This window comes from Muscardinus avellanarius (assembly GCF_963383645.1).
Source record: "Muscardinus avellanarius genome assembly, chromosome: 2".
NCBI classification, from domain to species: Eukaryota; Metazoa; Chordata; class Mammalia; order Rodentia; family Gliridae; genus Muscardinus; species Muscardinus avellanarius.
The window spans coordinates 3466356-3486852 of NC_137787.1; the positions used below are offsets into that span (position 1 = coordinate 3466356).

A 20497-nucleotide genomic window follows, 5' to 3' on the forward strand; every position below is an offset into this window, starting at 1 on the left:
TTTCCCGCCACCTTTTAAACCATAGCTTCCGAGCCCATGGAGCCCCTAGAAGGCAGCGTCTGCAGGGCGAGGTCCAGGCCTGTGCTGGCTGAGCTGGTGGACCCACTGCTGGGACTGAGATTCTCAGGGGCCTGGCAGCAAAGCTTTCCCCATGTGTTGCCCCTGTCCCTAAGCCCCGCGGAGGAGGCTGGGTCAGGCTTCTGCTGGAAGACATCTCAGCTGGGCACGGGATGTAGGATTTACTGGTGTGCTCCCCGAAGGCATGGGAGAAGTTGCCAGGCGCAGCCCCAGGGACAGGTGACAGCTCCTCCGTGTCCTTGGGGCTCTTCGAGTCACTTTTGGGGCTGCAGCATGATTCTCAGCAGGGCCTCCCTTTACTCAAAAAGTCCTCGTTTGAATGATTTATCATGGTCCCCTGTCCCCATCACCACCCAGACGCCGAGCCACTGGCCATCTGTGGCTCCAGGTGCCACTGCTTTAAAGCTTCTCCAGGCAAGAGGACCCCTTGAGTGTGTCCCAAACGAAACAAGGAGCTAAGGAGCCTCAGAAATGCCCGCGCCGGTTCCAGCCTGAGCTCAGATGCCCGGGGCGGCTGGTCTCCCTCCTGCTCCTCCCTGTCACCGGGGCTGTAGGGGGCAGGCATGGATACGGCGCTTCTCCAGGGGGATGCCTCTGGGAGATGCCTGGGCAGAAGCGAGGCAAGGAGCCCCAACCTAGTAGGCCCTGCCCTGTTGCTGGAGCCCGGGATCTCTGCATGTCCCGAGGGGCCCTGTGGTCCTGCGGGCAGAGGCTTATAGGCTGCGGAGACCCCACAGGCCAGTTCTGTCTGCTGCCCGGCCCGGTCCACATGCTTGACCAGACTTAGGGCAGAAGCCCAGGACGCTGGTGACAGGGACAGGCCAGCTCTTCCCTCAGATCTGGTCATCTTCCCCTTCTAAGTTCAAACTCAGGCACCCTCCCTTCCTGACTCTGTGAATTTCTTTCTTTCCAGATGCCTTATAGGGACCTTGAGGGCAGACACATTCATCCTCATTGAAGTAGATATTTGGAGTCAGGCCTGGTGGCGCACATCTGTAATCCCAGTACTTGAGAGGCTGAGACAGGAGGATCATAGGTTAGAGGACAGCCTCAGCTACTTAGTGAGGCTCTGTTTCAGAACAAAACTGTATAATAGGCTGGAGGTGTAGCTAAGAAGTAGAATGCCCCTGGGTTCAAGTCCCAGTACACACACACACACACACACACACACACACACACACACACACACGTGCACGTGTGCAATAGATACTTGGGTTCAAAACATCATGAAATAGATACTTCAAACACGAGAGCAAAGGGTTGAGTCACGATAGCCTTTCTCTGCATCAGAGGCCGGGGGATGCCCAGGACCCCACCCCACACCTGAGGGAGCAGGGCGTGGAGGAGGTGCCCTGGGGCCTCCAGGACTGAGAGAGGGTGCCCAGCTATGTGTTCTCAGCTCGGCATGAAGCTCTGGAGAAACAAGTTCAAATAGCGGGATGTCAAGAGCACGGGGACCCCAGGAGCCAGAGCAGCCAGGGACGCAGAGGGTGCACACGGAGAGCAGCCAGGGCAGGCAGCACACCAGAAACAGAAAGAAGCGCAGATCCGTGTGTGTCTCTGTCTGCCTGTTCCTCCTCCTCCTCCTCCTCCTCCTCCCCTCCCTCCTTCCCTCCCTCTCTCTCTCTCTCTCTCTCTCTCTCTCTCTCTCTCTCCCTCCCTCCCCCCCCCACCCCCAGAGGAATCTGCTTAGTTGGGGAACATTAAGACATGCCCAAGAACAGAAACAGCATCCCGGGGCCCCCAGCTTACCTCCCACCTGCAGCCGCCCGCAGAGGGACCGGATCACCTTAGCACTCCCGAACCGCTTGAAGCGAGATCTCACGTGCTCGTAGTACCACTCCAGTGAGCCGATCTTCACCACTCTGCAGGGGACAGGCACAGGCCCGGCACTGCCCCTGCTGCGCGGGCACGCACAAACCCCGTGCATGCACGCATGTCCACCCCGCTTCAGCTAGCCCCACCGAAGGGATATGCCAGATGCGAGGCCTCCAGGGCCGCCTGAGCTCGGGGCCCGGCTCACCTGGCCAGGTGGCAGGGGTCGCAGAGCCAGCCCTGCTCCTCCGGGTGGGCGTGGCTGCAGCTTTTGCAGGCGAAGAGGCCGCAGTCCAGGCACTGCCTCCTGCTGTTCACCAGGAGCCTGTAGGGCCGCAGGCAGTGGGCGCAGTGGGTCTCGTTGAGGTGGGCCGTGTCGGAGAGCAGCTCCCTCTTGGAGGTCTCCTTCTTGATCTTGCCCTTCAGCCCCCTTGGGAAACAGAAGCAAGAAACACATTGGACAGCTCGGTTTGGCATCAGGCTTTAAATGTACATGTGTATACACACGAGTGTGTGTGCACACCCACACACGCCCACGTGCACATATGTACGCACACACGCAGTGCTCTCTCAGATGCATAAGACAGTGATCCAGAGTCAGGCAACAACAGCCACAGGCATCTTATGCCCACAGTGCCATGCCCTGTGTCTGCCTGCCTGTCTGTCTGTCTGTCTGTCTGTCTGTCTCTCTGTAGGAAGACCAATATGTTGAACTTAATCCTGTGCAATTTGGTAGGCTGGAAGTGAAAACATATGGGAACCATGGTAAGGACACCGCACTGAAGCACTCCTGTGACTTGGTAGTCACGCCAGTGCAGCTGGCAGGGCACCGCCCCCTTCCTGGCCTTGGAGTGTTGAGGGTCAGGCCAGCTGATCCTATCTCAGCAAAGCATTTTGGGTATCTCCCTGCAGCGAGCAGTTGAGTGGAGGCTGCAGGTTTGTTCCTGCGAGCTCGGCGGGATGGCTTGGCGTGGAGAGCGTCCAGAGCAGGAATGACCCGGCACCCGGAGTCCCAGGCAAACCACAGTTCTTCTAGTCCAGCCAGTGCTAAACAGCACAGCTTCCTGGTGCACCTGCCAGGCTCACCTGCCTGGAAAACATCCCCCACAGCATGATGAATGCATTCCTTTTGTTCTGGGTCTCAGAGCATGTCAGCCAAATGTAATATTTTGTTTTAGATGAGATAAAAGTTAATCTGTGGTTAGTGAACAAAATTAGTGAGACAATAGGTGCTACTGTCTTCTGAGAGAACTCTGAAGTCCTGTTTTGATGGATACTTCAGCACACCACAAGGTGAAGAGGGGCTTGGAGGCTGCCTTTGATTTAAAATGACATTAGCCGAACTTCACTGATTTCTACCTCCCAATTTTTCATTAAAATAAAGTAGTCCGTGCTTGGCAAGTTTTAGCTATTCGTGGTCAATAACAAGAAGAGTGAGTGTAGAGTAATAAGATATTGAAAGAGAGGGAGAAAAAGACAGCCCGTGAGTGTCTGCATTCCCACACCTTTTATTATAGTATTGTTATAATCACTCTATTTTTATTATTTGCTATTATCGTTAAACTCTTACTGTGCCTGGTTTATGAATTAAACTTTATCCCAGGTATTATACATATATGTAAACATGGTATATATAGGATGAGGACCGCACAGAGGTTAAGCACCCACTGGGGGGTCTTAAAACATCTCTGTGAATCGTGGGGGACTACTGTTCTCATGGAGATACAAAATAAAACTCTTGTCACAACTTTGAAAACCAAGAGGAAAAATGTGCAAGCAGTTGTAGGAACCTAAGAAGAATATTGTCATCTACTGACCCGGTACAGATAAGGCTGAATCAACAAGGCAAAGTCTGCCTCAAAGAGAAAACCATGAGACATCAGTTTTCTCCAATTCCACGCTTGCCAAATCCACATTGACCAGAGACCCTGAAGTCCACCCCTTCCCAGGCAGGGCTTGTCCACCCTCTCTCCCATGCAGCAGAAGGAGAGTCCCGAGGTTCAGCAGGAGGGAAGATGAGAATGGCGAGGTGCCTGCCGCCGGGATGGAGTCCTCTTCATTAGAACCCAGGAGGCTGGGGAGATGGCTGGAAATGGACATCATTCAGGTGTGGAACTTGGTGAAAGGACATGCCTGCCAGCCGCCGGGCACATCAACCCAAGCTGCAGTTTCAGGTGGGCAGGGGTACGCAGGGCCAGAGCAGCCACATGGTGCTTATTGCAAAGCCTGGGTTGATCAGATGTCACTCAGCTGTGGGTGCGTCGGCATACAAAGCCTGGCGTGCAGCCACTTCCAGGGATAAGGGGCTCCCCAGAACGTAGCTTACCACTGGCACTGGCATGAGAAGGGGATGGGAATCAAGTCTGCTGGGCTAGTAAAAAGGCAGAATCTCAAGGAGGAGCCGGGTGAGGTGGCCACGCTTGTAATCCCTGTGCTTGGGAGGCTGAGACAGGAGGGTCACACAGGTTCCAAGCCAGCCTCAGCTACTTAGTGAGGCTCTCAGCAACTTCGTGACACCCTGTTTCCAAATAAAGTATAAAATAGGTCTTGGAGTATAGCCTGGAGGTCGAAAGCCTCTGGGTTCCACCCCCAGTACAACCAAAAAAAAAAAAAAAAAAAAAAAAAGAAAAGAAAAAGAAAAAACAATCTCAAGGAGGAAGGAGTAGGAGATTGGGAAGAAATCAGGCTGAGTTGGAAAAACCACAGGCTGCAGAGATGGAGGAGGGAAAAGCTGGTTAAAGCAGAGAGGGCAGAGCCAGGCATGGGGGCACCCGCTTGGAATCCCAGTGCTTGGGATGCTGAGAGAGGAGGATCGCGGGTTCGTGGCCAGCCTCAGCTACTTAGTGAGGCTCTCTGCAACTTAGTGAGACCTTGTTTCAAAAAATAGAGAATAAAGCCGGGCGTGGTGGCGCACGCTTGTAATCCCTGCACTTGGGAGGCGGAGACAGGAGGATCGCGCAGCTTTGAAACCAGCTGCGCTGGCTTAAGAGACCCTGTTTACACACATACACACATAATATATATATATATATATATATATATATATATATATATTTATATATATATGTATGGGTCTGGGAGTGGAGCCTGGAGGTAGAAGGGTTTCCAGGAACCACCAAAAAGAAAAATAGAGAATAAAAAATAGGGTAAGGGTGTAGCTCAGAGGTAGAATGCCCCTGGGTTCAATCCCCAGTACCGTAAACAAAACAAAACAAAAAAATCAACCAAACAAACAAACAGCAGAGAGGGCGAGGGACCACGGAGTGACGACGGAGGGGAAGAGCGTGAAGGTCCCCGTGGATGCGGAGGAGCCCTTCTCAAGGCGCCATCTCAGGACCAGGGGAGGGAGGCGCCCAAGATCCTTTAAGAGAGTTCCCAGGGTCAAAGTGATTTTCATACTACTACTAAGGCAGCCTTGGCTTTTCCTCTTCTTGGAAGCCTGCAGCGAAGATGAGCACGGATGGGCAACGCCCCCAAGGTCCTGGCACACACTGGGTCCTTCAGTTTCATTTAAATACAGTCTTCAGGAAGCAGTGACGGATGCGTCTCTCTGCATCTTGGCTCCTGCGCGCAAGCCTGTTCGGCGTCTATTTCCTATCATTTTGTGGTACTGGGAATTGAACCCAGGGGCATTCCACCTCTGAGCTACGTCCCAGCTTTTTTAGTTTTTGCTTTGAAACGGGGTCTCACTAGGTTGCTGAGCGTCTCACGAAGCTGCTAAGGCCAGTCTCAAGCCTCTGACCCTCCTGTCTCAGCCTCTCAAGTACTGGGATTTCAGGTGTGCGCCACTACACCCGGCTTCTTGTTCAGTATTCTGTGGGAAAAGCATGGAAACCTTGCTGCTGAGCCTGGAAGTCTGGGCAATGTACACTTTGGTGGGAGAAGTGGGCAACTACTTGAATTATGAGCCAAGGTAGGAATTTGATCACAAAATGCCATCGTCACTTGCATGAAGCACCGAGAGACGATCTATTCCATCTTGGGTGTTTGGCGGATATTTTCTCAAAAACTGAACACAGTGAACCTGACACGTTCGGGGAAAAGAGCCACGGCATTTATGACCAGCAATAAAATGAAAGGTTTCAAACACAAACTCGACGGTTGGAGAACGTCTGGGCTGTGCCGTGAGTCTCCCACCCCGACGCTGGGAGATTCCCGGGGAGATCAGTAGAGAAGCAAAACTATGGTTTCCCTCTGGTCCGCATAAAGACACGCGTCAGCGTTTGAAAGCCTGCGTAACCCAGAGAGAGAAGCAGCCTCTTCCAGACGATCAGTGCGCAGTGTTATGAAGACCACACGTTTGGAGCAGATCCCCTCCAAGGGGAAGACAGACGGACGGCTGAGAGGAACGAGAGACGGAGGGGACCACCGGCCTACACGCGGGCTCCTGGGGTGGCTAACCTTTACGAGGCTACCGGGCGCTGGGCTAAAGTAGTCACAGCGAACAACGTCCACCAATGTCTGAAAGGGCGACTAAACCACGTCTCCACTTTCAACTACCGAGATGTGTGCGAGTCTTTTTTGCAGACACTTCTGCTCAGATGACATCTAGCAGCACTCTGAATGCAGAGGCGAGAGGAAGACTCAGCCATTATGCCAGACATGGGAGGGGTTTTCAAAGTATAGATCCAGCTGGGCGTGGTGGCGCACACTTGGAATCCTAGTACTTGGGAGGCTGAAACAGGAGGATCACAGGTTCCTGCCGGCCTCAAGTACTTAATGAGGCCCTCTGCAACTCAGTCAGTCCGTTTTAAAATAAAAAAATTAAAAATAGGGCTGGGGGCTGTAGCTCGGAAGTACAGTGCCCTGGGTTCAATTCTCAGTACTGCAAAAAAAAAAAAAAAAAGTATAGATCAATACCACTCTTCTTACTTATGTTTTTCTTTTTTAAACTAGTTTTTTCATAAAATGATGCTTGTGTTATGTTACCATATAAGTGGTTTATTGCTGTTATTTTTAATAAGTTTAATTAATTTTTTAATTTTTATAATAGTAGGAATTGAATGCAGCCAGGGATGTTCTATTTCTGGGTTACACTCCCAGCCCCTTTTAATTTTATTTTTAATTTTTTTTTTGCATTACTGGGGATGGAACCCAAGGATATTCTACCTCTAAGCCACAGTCCTGTTTTTTTTTTTTTAAATTTTGAAACAGGGTCTGAGTTGCAAAGGACCCCACTAAGTAGCTGAGGCTGGCTGCGAATCGCGGTCCTCCTGTCTCAGCCTCCCAAATGCTGGGATTACAAGTGTACGACACCATGCCCGGCTTATCTTTAAAAATTTGAAACAGCATCTTGCTAAGTTGCTGAAGCTGGTCTCGAACCTGTGATCCTCCTGTCTCAGCCTCCCAAGTACCGGGATTATAGGGGTGTGCCTGGCACAAATAAACGTGTTTACATTTCATGCTCTAGTGTATTAAATATTGATAGCTCTGAGCCATATAAACGCACTTTTTGGAGTTCTGGATAGTTTAAAGTGTGAATGTAAAGGGATCCTGAGGCCAAAAGGTCTGAGATGCGCTGATTTGGAAGTCATGTTAGCTCTCTTAAGGGCGGAGCCGAGATGGGGTCGAGGAGAGAGGACAGCAAAAGAGGACAGAGGAGGGTCGCCGGGCCCGGAAGAGCCTGGGAAGATGCAGGTGGAGCGGTGCCCTGGAGCCGCCCTGGGACACCGATGTGGAGGGACATGACTGGACAGCTCAGGACGGGGAGGGGTCAAGGGAGAGATCCCTGCTCTCAGCAGAGGTTCAGAGCCCCCGACAGGAGGACGTGCAGGAACCTCCCCAGGCAGGAGGGCCCTTCAGCCACGACGGAGGGAGGAGCAGAGGTCCGAGGGCAGGCGAAGTGGACAGACCCATGTGTCCTGCTCTGGCCTTCGGGGGTGGGATCCAGGTGCTGGTGGGTGTCGACGTGGGGGAGAGCCCAGAACATGGTGGCGGGAGGTGGGAGCCGCCCCTCCAGGTGGGCCCCCAGCCCCTCTCGGCCGTCACTGCTGCCAACACCCAACAGCAGAGGGGCGGGAGGGATGCTGGGTGTTGGAGCGATAGGTGGCCCCAGGTCTCTGGTCCTTAGGCCCGCTCAGTAGGCCAGGTGAGGTGCCGAGCTGCCGGGTCTGGAGGGGACAATGGGCTGGGGTTAAGAGGCCGCAGCACGTGGGTGCCTGCTGGGGTCGGGCCGGGGTCAGGGTCTTGGTGGTGGGTGCCATCCGCATCCCCACGTCTGGCCAGGACCATTCACCATGACCACAGGCAGTCTGTAGCACCCGGGCCCCATCAACCGCGTCACTGAGAGGCCCTGAGACGCTCTCCAAGAGCGAAAGCTTAGCCCAAAGCAGGCGGAGGGGCCGGGGGGAAGGGGCTGTGGGAGAGAGGCCAGAGCCAGGAGCCCAGGCCACGGAAGTGGGGAGGTCGAGCGACCAGAAGCCGCCGAGCCTCAGTGTTCGTCCCCAAGGGGTGAGGGCTCACGAGAGAGGCTGGACAGGAAAGAGAACTGCACTTCTGCTGCGCGGCTTGGCTGAGTGTGAATCATCCCAAGGACGTCTTAAAATGTCCTCAGCCAGGAAGGAGAAATAGAAGAGCAGCAGGGCCTGACGCCGCTGGACCGCAGGGACACAGGGCCACCGCCTCGCCAGGACCAAGGGACACTCCTGCTGCGGGGCAGGCGGAGCCGCCCGCCTCGCGGTGCCCACGATGTGGCCAAGAGACAGACAGTAAGTGGTGTGGGAAGGACAGGGCCTCGGAGAATCTCCTCGGCCATCTTGGCCAAAGTTACGCTCCAGATCCGGCCTGGGCGACTGATTTCCTGCTTCAGCCCTGTTTTCTCCAGTCCTGGAGTGACCAGTGCGGCGCCACGCGGCCCGGGCTAAAGGTGACTTGAAACATCACCTTCTTGTGTTTAAATGGGCCGCAGCTTGTGCCTCACACGGAGAGGCCTCTCCGAGATTATCTCAGGAATTTCCGCCCGTGTGGACAGCGAAACCCGCATCACCGCCTGTTTGCCTTTCTGGGGAGGTGAGCAGGACTAATGTTTGATTTGTGGGCTGTGCCCTTAAAACAGAGTGTTCCATTAGGTACGCTCCAGTCCCTACCCAAGGGCATGAGTCACCCACGCCTCTGCCATACCGTCTTGTCCTTCTTCCCGGGTCTTAGGACTACCCAGTAACGTCCACCATCACCACGGCCGAGCAGCTGCCCCCTGTGCCAGGGAGAGCTAGCAGAAGGACTTTGAAACACCGTGCCAGCCAAGACTAACAACGGCAGCGAGGGAGCCCCTGGAGTGTCCAGTCTGGGCTCCTCCTTCCGCGCAGCAGCAGGTCCCTCGTGGCCAGGACAGGGTGTCTGAGTTCTGGGCTCCTCCAGGGACCCAGGGATCCCCGCTGGGACTGCTCACGGGAGTTCCTTCCAAGAAGGCTGACGCTGGCACTACCTTGTGTTTGTACAGCATTAAACCTAACAACATGTGACCATCTTTTCTGTACTTAAAACCTTTCCATCCTCTCCGAATAGGAGCGAACGTGGGGCCTTTGGAGGAAGGGCGGCGCCTGCAGAAGCTCTGCTCTGGAGCCCGCCGTCCACTTGCAGGGGCCTGAGGCAGACATCCCAGGGCCGGTCAGCGAACTCCAGATCCTGAAAGGTCTCGAAAGTAAACAACCAGCCTTCCACAAACAAGCTGGAAAGGACAAGGTGTGGGGAGAGCTTATGCACACACAGAGACTTAAAAGACACAGCAAAGTCTGGAGACAGTGGGGAAGTCTGAACAGAGTGGATGGTTGATACAAAAGAATCATTGTCCATTATTTTATGTAGTTTTTGCAGTACTGGGGATTGAACCCCAGGGGGCATCTACCTCTGAGCAACACTCCTAGCCCTTTTTTCTTTGTAACAGGGTCTTGCTAAACTGCCGAGGGTCTTGCTAAATTGCTGAGGCTGGCCTCGAACCCGTGATCGTCCTGTCTCAGCCTCCCAAGTACTGGGATTACAGAAGTGCGTCACCAGACCCGGCTAGTTAGGTATTTTACATGAAATAGAAGTTGTGTGGGGAAGAAGAAAGAGAATAAAGATGCAGAGTATCTCAAGCGAGGCACTGCTCATCTTAAATTTCCTTGGAGTTGTTCTCCGCGGGGGAGGCTGCCTGCTCTTGCTTCCTCATTGGTAAAGGGGGATGATATTAGTGGCCACGCTGCAGGGTCATCGGAGGATGAAATGAGAAGACGGTAAGAGCAGCTAGCTGTCCCAGTTATGTTGATGGACTCCAAGGTGGTTACTGTTTGTGTAGATTAAAAGACAGCGACCAAGCCCCGGTCAGGACCTGGGCCTGGGGCTTGTGACCCAGCAGCAAAAAGGTGAGCCCCGGGGAGTCAGACAGCCATGCACGGGAGAGCGAGTAGCTCACCTAGGGCCAGGTGTGTGCTACAGGGCGATCCAGAGGGAGAGGAGGGCTCGCGGCTGGCAGGGTGAGGTCCTGGGCGCCCAGTAAGGAGGCCGCTTCCACTATAAACACGATGTGGGGCTCTTGGGGGTGAATTCCTGTATCTAAGGGGTGACCGTGGGGTCATGGGGAAGATGGTCAAGTGGTCAGTGAGGTGGAAGAGGGTGAGTGGATGGGGGCGGGATCCCTGGTCTCCCCATGTTGGCTTTGAGGGTGGTGAGCAGCAGCTGGGCTGGAGGCACACTGTGATGTTTGGGCTTGCTGATGTATAGAAGGTGGGATAAGAAAACAGGGTGGGGTGGCTGTGACTCCTGGGAGCTGGACCTCAGCCTCCAGCAGTTCCCAAGATTGGGAGGGGGCCTGGCTGGGGGGAGGAACATGAGGTGAGGATCGGACATGCTGGCTGATGGCGGAGCCGACCTTTGTTTGCTGAGTCGGGTTCAGAGGGAAGGGTGAGGCTTGCTATCTACATCTGCTTGGCCACGGTAGTAGCTGCTGGTCACTAGACACATGGCTACTTCAGTTTGAAATAAAAGAAAATAAAATTAAAAATTTGTTTCCCTGATTCATTAGTCATATCTCAAGTGTTTTGCTACCGTGGTGGTTTTTGGCTGCCGTGCTGGGAAGCTCAGGTATGGAATATTCCCTTCCCTGCAGGGGGCTGAGGACATTTACAACCTAGCGGCTGGGTGCAGCTCAGCGGCAGAACACTTGAGCACGCAGGACCCCAGCACTGCAGAAACCAAACCAAACACAGACAACACCACAACACAAAACAACTAAACAACAACAGAAAGCAAAACCACTGGGGCTGGATCAGGCCCCTGGGAGAGAATGCTCCCAGAGAAGAGAAGAGGATTGAGGCCCTGGACCCGTCAAAAGTGGATACTTAAGTTGCTGAGGGGAATCGAGTAAAGGAGATCGAGAAGGGCTAGAAATCACACATGGGTGTCAATAATTACCCCCGGAGTCCCAATGAGTGCTGAGCCTGTTGTTATTCTTATTAGATTATTATTTTTTGTACTGGGGATTGAACCTAGCAGTATTCTACCTCTGAGTCACACAACCAGCCCGTTTTTACTTTTCTTTTCTTTTCTTTTTGGTACTGGGGGTAGAACCAGGGGCTTTCTACCTCTGGGCTATACTACCAGACATATTTTATACTTTATTTGGAAACAGGGTCTCACTAAGTTGCTGAGAGCCTCACTCAGTAGCTGAGGCTGGCTTCGAACCGGTGCAATTCTCCTGTCTCAGCCTCCCAAGCGCGGGGATTACAAGCCTGCACCACCACACCTGGCTATTTACTTTTTATTTTGAAACAGGGTCTCACTAAGTTGTGGAGGACCTCTCTAGGTTGCTGAGGCTGGTCTTGAACCTGTGTCCTTCTGTCTCAGCCACAAGTACGGGTGTTCCAGGCGTGTACCACTGCTCCTGGCTCTACATGCTGCTTTCCTAGGTGAGGAGTGGTGTCCTGTTACTTCTGTGTTGGACTTGGGTCTTCCTGTCATCCCCTTTACTCGCCTCACCTTTCCCAGGGTGATCTCGGCAGAGGCGGTGCTGGCTCATGGGTGAGTTTGCTTCTGAGGCTGTCACTCCTTGGGGCTTAATCGGCTTCTGGGAAGGTCCAGTGGGCAGCACCACCAACCCACGTGAGTGGCTGGTGAGACTGAGTTCCTCCTTTTACTTAATTTCAACCATTCAAGTGGCCACGCGTGTTTAGTGGCAAGGGGCAGCGTGGCCCTCAGGACATCCCCGTGGGGACCACTGGGCTGTATTTTTATCTTCTTTGGCGAGGCACGCTCTGGTGTGAGCGGCTTGACCAGCACAGGACGTGTTTGTGCTTGGAGGTTCCAAAGATCTGCTCGTGAAAGCGCCTGGAGCCCAGCCCTCTGGAGATGTGTGTTGGCAGTTTATTCCTTTAATGGGCCAGGTGGAGGAAGGGGAAGCTTCCAGCTAACTACAGAGAAGGCGAGGGGAGCGTGGGAAAGGAGTGGAACAGACAGAGGGAGGTGGGTGAGGAGGGACAAAGGCTGCGGCTGCTGGAGGGGCCACCGCTGTCAGCTGCTGACCTCCTGTGCACTGGAGCAGACCTCCAGAGCGGCCCTGGGGCATGGGCTGGCCTTTGCAAGCAAACCAGCAAGCCGGCTGCACCCAGCAGGACGCAGAACAGGGAAGGAAGGACGGGCTTGAACCAGTGACGGATGGCAGTACTACACCTGTGGTCTCAGGCTGTCTATGGGGAGTAGCTAGGTTAATTTTCTACATGTTAAGAGAAACGTCTTTTGGAAGTGGGGCTTTATTTATTTATTTATTTTTACTTTTTGGCACTGGGGATGGAACCCAGGGCATTCTATCTCCAAGAGACACCTCCAGCCCTATTTTTTTAAATTATTTATTTTGAAACAGGGTCTCACTAAGTTGCAAAGGGCCTCACTAAGTAGCTGAGGCTGTCCTCAAAGCGGGGTCCTCCGGTTTCAGCCTCCGGAATGCTGGGATTACAAGCGTGCGCCACCAGGCCGGGCTGGGTTCATTGTTTTCAAATTGGTCTATCTGGTGAATGGGCTGTTGCTTTCTCACTGGCAAATTGCTTCTGGTCGAACTGGCCTGGACCCGCACCTGGGGCCCAACTGGTTCTTATTCACAATAATGAGAATCTTTCCAAGAAGTGAGCTGTTTGTTTTATAAGACTGGTTTCACAAGTTGTTCCTCGTTAACTCTGTTTGGCCGGCATCCTCGGCAGGTGTATTTGAGCTGGGCCAGTCATTTGGTGCTCCTCATTAAGGAGGTTAAACACATTCAAAGCTCGGCCCACGCTTATAATCCCAGCATTCAGAGGCTGAGACAGGAGAATCATGGTTCGTGGACAGCCTCAGCTACTACTTAGTGAGGCCCTTTGCACCTCAGTGAGACCCTGTTCAAAATAAAGAATAAAAAATAGGGCTGGGGGTGTAGCTCGGAGGTAGAATGCCCTGGGTTCCATCCCCAGTGCCACAAAAAACCAAAACAAAACTTCAGTTTCACAGTGGACTTTTGGTGTTTGAGGCAGCTCGCGTGGTTGAACAAGTTCTCCTGTGGAGGACCAGTCTTCACTCTGCGCTTGTTTTGATGGAGACACTTTCCAAGTGCCAGCACTGCCCATCGCCCGTCGTGTTCTGACCTCGAGGAACTCACCAGCCCAGCCCGCCCTGCTGTCTCAGATCATGAGCCCGGGGCCGGTAGCTCCCAGGGTCAGGAGGGACCCTGTGAACAGGCTTCTCACTGATACACCGCGCTGATTTTGAGGTATATTTAAAACAAAACAAGAAGAAACACAGGCAACCCTCCACACAGCCTGAATCCGTGCCTCCTGGACGAATTAGCAGGTGCAGGAGCACCCGCACAGTGAGCGCGGGTACTGCAACGTCGCGGGGGCTTCAGTGCTTTTGGCTTCGAGGCTGACTTTCCATAAGCCTCCTCCTGCACACTTGCATTCCAACACAATACTCTAGGTGTGTGCACAGGGCACAGCCTCCTCCTCTGGGGCCAGCCCACCGTCCCCACCAGGCACAGCAGAGCCGGCCAACCTCACCACCCCAGCTGGCTTGCTTTGCACAGGGCAGAGACCTTTCTGGCCCAGCAGTCTGACTCCTTTGCTCCCTGTTCCTTCCCTGACAGTGTTTAGAAGTCTCCTGGGCCTGTCTCTTCTTTGCAGTATGAAGTGACTAAAGGAACAAGAAATAAGGAAAGACGGGTATCAGAGGGCGAGCTTCTGCAAGACACACCCACAGTTCCTGCTAAACCACGGAGCTGACTGCACCGGGGCAGGCGGACCCTCAGAGTCCTTGGGGACAGTGGCTGCCCAGGATCCTGCCCACGAGTTCCCTCTGCTCCCTGAGAGCGAGGTCCTCCCTCCCCCATCTTCATCTGCATGGCGATGGGCAGGTCCAGCTGGCCACTTCAGATAAAGGTGACAACTGCCAGGACTCCCTGGAGAGAGGGCAGGACCCACCCTGGGTGGCTCTGCCCTGGAAAGGCCAGCCATCCTGTGGGCTAAGAGAGACTCAGCCCTGACAGGCCCATGGCAAGGCCGAGGCAGGAGGGAGCCGCTCAGGTTGAAGGAGTGAGAACATTTGATTTTTCAGCCACAGAATGGGGAGGGGAAAGGACTCAGGCTGTGGGGAAGAGGGGCCATCAGAGACTGAGGAGAGGGGCTGGTCAGCGGTCTGGGTGCAGGCTCAGGCCTGCAGGGGGCTCCAGGTTGTGGAGGAAGAGTGAGGGTTACTCAGAGAGGTGGTGCTGACTCAGCCCCTCCCCAGGAGCCCGGGAGCATGTGCTGGGCTGACCCCGTGCTCATGGTGGTCTGGGATGCAGACCCCTCCTGGCAGCTGGTTCTGGCTCCTCTTTGGCGCTGTCTCCTCAACACGCTCAGGTCTCCTGGCCTGTCTCCTTCTGGAGTCCCTCCCCGGTGGCCTGCCACAGACACCCCTTTCCAGCTTTAAACACCAGTGTTGGCTGAGCCAGGCTCCCCCGTCCCACAGCACCCGTATCCTGGTCCCCAGGACCCGTGGGTGAGACTTTACATGGTGAAAGGAACTCTGCAGATGGATTTAATTAAGGATTTCAAGATAGGAAGGGTCTCCGGGATGACCTGGATTAAAGCTCTAAATGTAACTTTAACTGTTTTTATAAAGAGAAAAAGGAAGGCAGGATAGGTAGATAGATAGAGAGAAATATACAGCAGAAGTGCGTGTGCGTGCGTGCGTGCGTGCGTGCGTGCGTGTGTGTGTGTGTGTGTGTGTGTGTGTCTGGAAGACATCATGCTCATGGTCTGGAGATGGGGATGGGGCCACGAGCCCAGGAGCTGAGGCCCCTCCAGAAGCAACCAGGCCTGGAAACAGGTGTTCCCTTTGGCTTCAGACAGAAGCCCCCCATGGACACCATGAGTTTCAGGAGTGCTGACCCCCAAGACAATCAGAGATGGACCTGTCTGTTTTATACCACTATATTTGTACTTTACAAAGGACACAGCGAGTAGTCCTAGGCAGCGAATACAAACACCATCTGCTGTGCTTGGTGACAGCTCTCTTCTGGGCTCCCGGCTAGGCTAGCTGGTACACCAAACGCCAGCCCCACAATCCGCCTGGTATCCGATAGGTGGCCTGACTTCAGCACGTCCCAAACCATTTCCAGTTCCTAAAACCTGCTCCCTGTGCACCTTCCCCAGCTGAGGTGACCGCACTCTGTCCTCTTGGTCATTCATGCAGGCCCAGGACTTGGAGTCACCCTGACTCCTCCCGTCCTCCAGAACCCCCAGGCATCCCTCCCAGGGATCAACTCGCTGGCTCTGTGATCCAACCACGCATCTCAGTGACCCACCACTCACGGGCTGGAAGTCTCGCTGGACTCTGAGAAGGCCAGAGTGGCCCACGAGCCCCACACTCGGCTTCCTCCCCTCCTGCCTCCTGCTCACGGGGTCCCGGCACTCCCGGAACAGCCAGGCGCCCTCCGCCTCCGCAGGCGCCCTCCACCGCGCATCCCGCAGCCTGGCACATGGCTACTTCACTCTCCTTCAGTGTTTCCACTATCGTCTCCTCAACAGCTGACCCAATCCACAAAAGACACTAAGAGCTGAGAATAAGCGATCCGGTGGATAATCAAAATTTCCAACCCTGGGTAGGGGGCAGAGGCGAGGCAGAGGGAGAGGAGCTCAGGGAGTGGAGCCTGGGGACAGTGAGGAGAAGGGGGGCCCGCATTGCTGAGAAGCCAGGCGGAAACCAGACTGTCCCGAAGACCAATTCCAGGGTCTGGACATCAGAGTGATGTCGGGATCACCCCCCTCAGGTGCTGCCTCCTACTCCTCCGTGTGTGTGTGTGTGTGTGTGTGTGTGTGTGTGTGTGTGTGTGTGTGTTACTGGGGATTGGATCCAGAGACATTCTATCTTTGAGCTATACCCAAAGCCCTATTTTATTTTGAAACAGGGTCTCACTAAGTTGCTGAGATCCTCACTAAATTACTAAGGTTGGCTGTGAACCTGTGATCCTCCTGTCTCAGCCTCCCAAGTATTACAGGTGTTCACCACCATGCCTGGCTGATTTAAAAAAAATTCTTTTATGTGGTACTAGGGATTGAACCTAGGGGTGTTCTACCTCTGACCTACGCCAGCAGCCCTATCTTTTTATTTTTGAAACAGAGTCCTACTAAATTGCAGAGGGCCTCACTAACCTGCTGAGGCTGGCCATGAACCTGTGATCCTCCTGTCTCAGCCTCTCAAGGACTGAGATTATAGGCATGTGTGACCATGCCTGGCTTTATTTTTTATTTTGAAACAGGGTTTCGCTGAGTTGTGGAGGGCCTTATAATCTGAGGCTGGCTGTGAACCTGAGATCCTCCTGGCTCAGCCTCCTAAGTACTGATATTATAAGCGTGTACTACCCACCTAGCCTTCTCCATTTTTTATGGGCAATGGTCTAAGGCAGAACATCAGCTTGGAAGGTCAGTTGGCCTCATTTTAATTACAAGGATCTCAAGCCCCCAAAGTGTAGCCGCTCCCTGCTTCCTGTCCAGTGCCATTCACCCCGCACCTCTGACGGCATTCCCACCCAGAGGTGCCCCGAGTGGCGGTGCTCAGGGCCGCCCAGGACCAGGGCTCTGTGGCCCAGCCACCAACACTCACGCCAGCCTCTCTTCCTCTCTCCTCCGGAGGTCAAAGTCCCGCTGAACAACCTCCCAGACATGCTCGGCCTCTTCATCTGTGAGCTTGGAAAGGTCCAGTTTCTTCCCCATCTCTGCGTCTGGTCAGGTCACACCTGGAATGTCACAGGGTCACAAATGGTCAGCCCCAGTAAGCCTCTCAAGGCCAATTAAGTAGCCAAGTAAGGGGAGGGGCAGGAAACAACCCATCCCCTGGTGTCAGTGCACTGGGCCACCGTGGTTTCCTAAACAGGCAAGCATTTGCCTGGAGGCTGGGGTTCTTTACTACATCTTGAGTGGTTTAATGAGTCTAAATGCATCTAGGTGTGAAATTCCCTGACTTGAATTTGAAAGGACAACTACTTCCCGCCCCTGGATGCACACAGCCCCATCAGCCTCTCTGCACTGTGAGATAAATGTGTTTTACCCATCAAGAGCTTTTCCAGATTTGAGGCTGTGCTTTGCAAGGGGACACCGAGGGGTGCTCCACCCCGAGGCTTCCCAGCTGAGATTTCCTGGGAGACAGAACTGCACAGAAGAGAGGGAACTTCAGGTCAAGTTCACGGTCAGCTCAGAGTGCGTGGTCTCCGACTCCGGAGCCCATGGCACAGGCCCCTTCAGGTACCTGAAGGGCTGACTCACCAGGTGGGGATGCGGGGAGAATGATGCAGTTCTCTGCAAGGGTCACTGTCCTCTGGGCTTGGGGGCTGTCCCCTCAGGTTCGGCAGGTGTGGGGGGGTCACTGCAGTGTGACCCTCACGAGGACCTGCTTGTGCTGGGGCAGTCACCTTCCACAGTGGGGTAAAATGATGCAAGGTAAGGGGCGGAGTGGATGTCGGGCAGGATGGTGGGGGCGGTGGGCTTTACTCCCCAGGGAAGGTCAGCTGAGGAGGCTGCCTATGCTGGCTGAAGCCTGGCAGGTGAGGCTGGCCTAGTCCTTAGGCAGCCAGGTTCACCCGCAGGCACTCCGGTGACCCAGCACCCTTCAACATCTGGGCAGTGCCATCTCTGTAGGCGGTCCACTCACTGGGGAGTCAAACTTCAGATTCTGAAGTCTACCAAACCTTAATATCCATCAATGTCAAAAAGACACAGGAAGGCTGGGTGTTGGGGCACACTTGTAATCCCAGCATTCGGGAGGCTGAGACAGGAGGATCAGGGTTCACAGGTAGCCTCAGCTACTTAGTGAGGCTCTTTGCAACTCAGTGAGACCCTGTTTCAAAATAAAGAATAAAAAATAGGCTGGGGATGTCCCTCAGAGAATGTCCCTGGGTTCTGGGTCCCAGTACTGAAAAAAAAAAAAAAAAAAGGAGGAAAATCCCCATGTCAGAAACAAGGATAATGGGAAGCATGTTAGGCGTGTGGATTCTCAGGCCCTGCCCAGCCTTACTGGAGCCTGCGTTTTTGACCTGGTCCCGGGGCAGTTTATGTGCCTGCTAGTGCTGCTAGACCTCAGATTCCTCTGGAGGGATGACTCATTTGCTTAGGGGAGTCGAGCCCCGGAGGGGCCTGGCCTGTAGTCCTGGGGGTGGGCAATGGGTATGAGGCAGGTCAGTGGTGGCGGCCGAGCGAGAATGACCGGTGCTGGGGCCTGCTTTTCACTGAGCGGTCACACGGCTCTCACCGCACATCCACGCTGACATTACTGCTGGGTATAAAACTGGAGGCAGCACAGGTGAGGGGGACCCTCCACATGGCAAGGGCCTCCCCGTCCATCACGGCAACTCTACCGAGGTGTTTCCGTTCTTCAGCCCAATAATGGGAAACGCATTAGCAGGGTGCCCCATGCACCTCCAAGCTGTTCATTTACAGTTGAATTTAGGTTCTGAGTAAGGAAGCCCTTTAACAGATGAAGGCGTTCTTCATGCTTCCCTAGAACACAGAGCGTGTGGTTTCTGAAGAACTGGAACAAAAAGTTTTTATTTGACGGATGACTGGGTTGTATTCATTTTGATTTTTCATCATTTAAAAAAATGTATCATAAAGAGAGCATTCACTGGAATTCTATTTTCAGAATGGATAAGCAGTGTGACCCTCAGCTGAGAAACTCATTCTCTCTCTCCCGAAAGTTGGAGTCAAGATTCCAAGCCTTGACTTAAGAAACTCAAATCCTGACATGTGAGAAAGGAAAGGAAAGCAAAACAGAGGGAAAGGGGTTCTCATTGTGAACTTGAACTTGACTCTCTTAGAGGGCGGCCACGGCCACCGCCTGTTAGAACTCTATCCAGGGGCAGCCTGCTGTGCACCCAGGGTGCCGGCCCCTCTGCCCCTTAAGCCCGCCTCTTCTCCTTCCGTCCTGGCTTCTCCTTGGGATACTTACTTGATTTCTCAGCCAAACATCAAAGTCAACTGAAGCCAGGAACTAGAGGAGGGTCAGGGAGCCCGCCTGGCCAGGAGGGCTGGGCATTGTGGTGAGGGTAGTGCATGCCCACACCTGGTCCAGAAACGCCATCCTGGCAAAGCACACAGGACCCTAAGCTCTGGGAAACACACTCACTCTGCTGTTGAACAGAGCCTGAAAAGCATGCTTGTGTCCACCCAGCTGAGCCAAGAGCAGAACGTGGTGCCTCTGGGGTGGGGTGGGGTCTCCTTGAGAAGTCTTGCCCTGGTGCTGTTAGCTCAGGCCCGCCATCCCTGAGAGCTGGGGTGTGGGCGAGGAGGGGAGGGAGAGCATCTCCAGTGTTTTAGCTGGCCCCTTTGGAGGCCGTCCAGCTTTGGGCTGGGGCTGGGGGCTTATTTCAGCTCCTTCCCAGGACAGGGGTGGGGGGAGGCCAGTGCTCCCCGGCAGTGTGGCACTTTACCCCTGGAAGCCCCACTGAGGTAAGAGTGCAGTGCAGTAGCTTACAGCTTTGTAAAGACCATCTCTAGAAAGTAATCTAAAATCGAGCGGAGGCTAGGCGTGACTTGAGCATTTAAGATGCACAGACTCAAAGTCAGGGGCATTCGGGGATCTGTGGCAGCACCCTCTGCTTGCCCCAGGCCAGCACCCACCCAGGGCCACGTGCAGTGTGCGTCTGTGTGGGTGGGGATTGGCCTGCAGCCAGGCACAGGGCTGCAGCAATCAGCGCTCCCCTCGCCCAACCTGGCTTGCTCCCCAAGACCTTGGTCTGCACTCGCACCCCCACCCCCAGCAGTCAGGTGGGGGCAGGGGCCGCTTCTTGGCGGAGAGGGCACCTCCTGGGTGTGTGGTGGGGCGGGGTAGACGCTGCCAGGCAGTGTTCCTCCTTCTGCTTCTCTGCAGATAACTCCTAGTCACGAGGTCCTTGAACCAAAACCACTTCCAATTTGTGTCTGTTCACTGCTCAGAGTTAATCCTATCTCAGATCTTTAAGATGTCAGCCTCCCCGGGCTGCGTGGTGATGGCGGGGAGCTGGCCCACTGACCAGGCAGCTGCGAGGAGAGGGTGGAGCTGACTTTGTTCACACAGACAGCCTGGATTCAGGCCGCTGCACTTCCAGGGTAGGTCGTCTGTCTTTATCTGCTGAAGATGTGAATTTGTACTTTGGTCA

General features: G+C 54.2%; 1 protein-coding gene across 1 annotated transcript in view; it reads right to left on the bottom strand.

The window, feature by feature from the left end:
- Positions 1-17081, bottom strand: part of MLPH (melanophilin) — a gene marked incomplete at both ends in the record, with an annotated part of 46326 nt that extends 29245 nt beyond the window's left edge. Inside the window, 3 exons of the mRNA XM_080688760.1 lie at positions 1831-1943; positions 2102-2323; positions 16972-17081. Coding sequence (XP_080544886.1) covers positions 1831-1943; positions 2102-2323; positions 16972-17081 — 445 coding nt within the window. The remainder of the gene's footprint in view (positions 1-1830; positions 1944-2101; positions 2324-16971) is intronic.
- Between the last annotated feature and the right edge of the window lie 3416 nt (positions 17082-20497).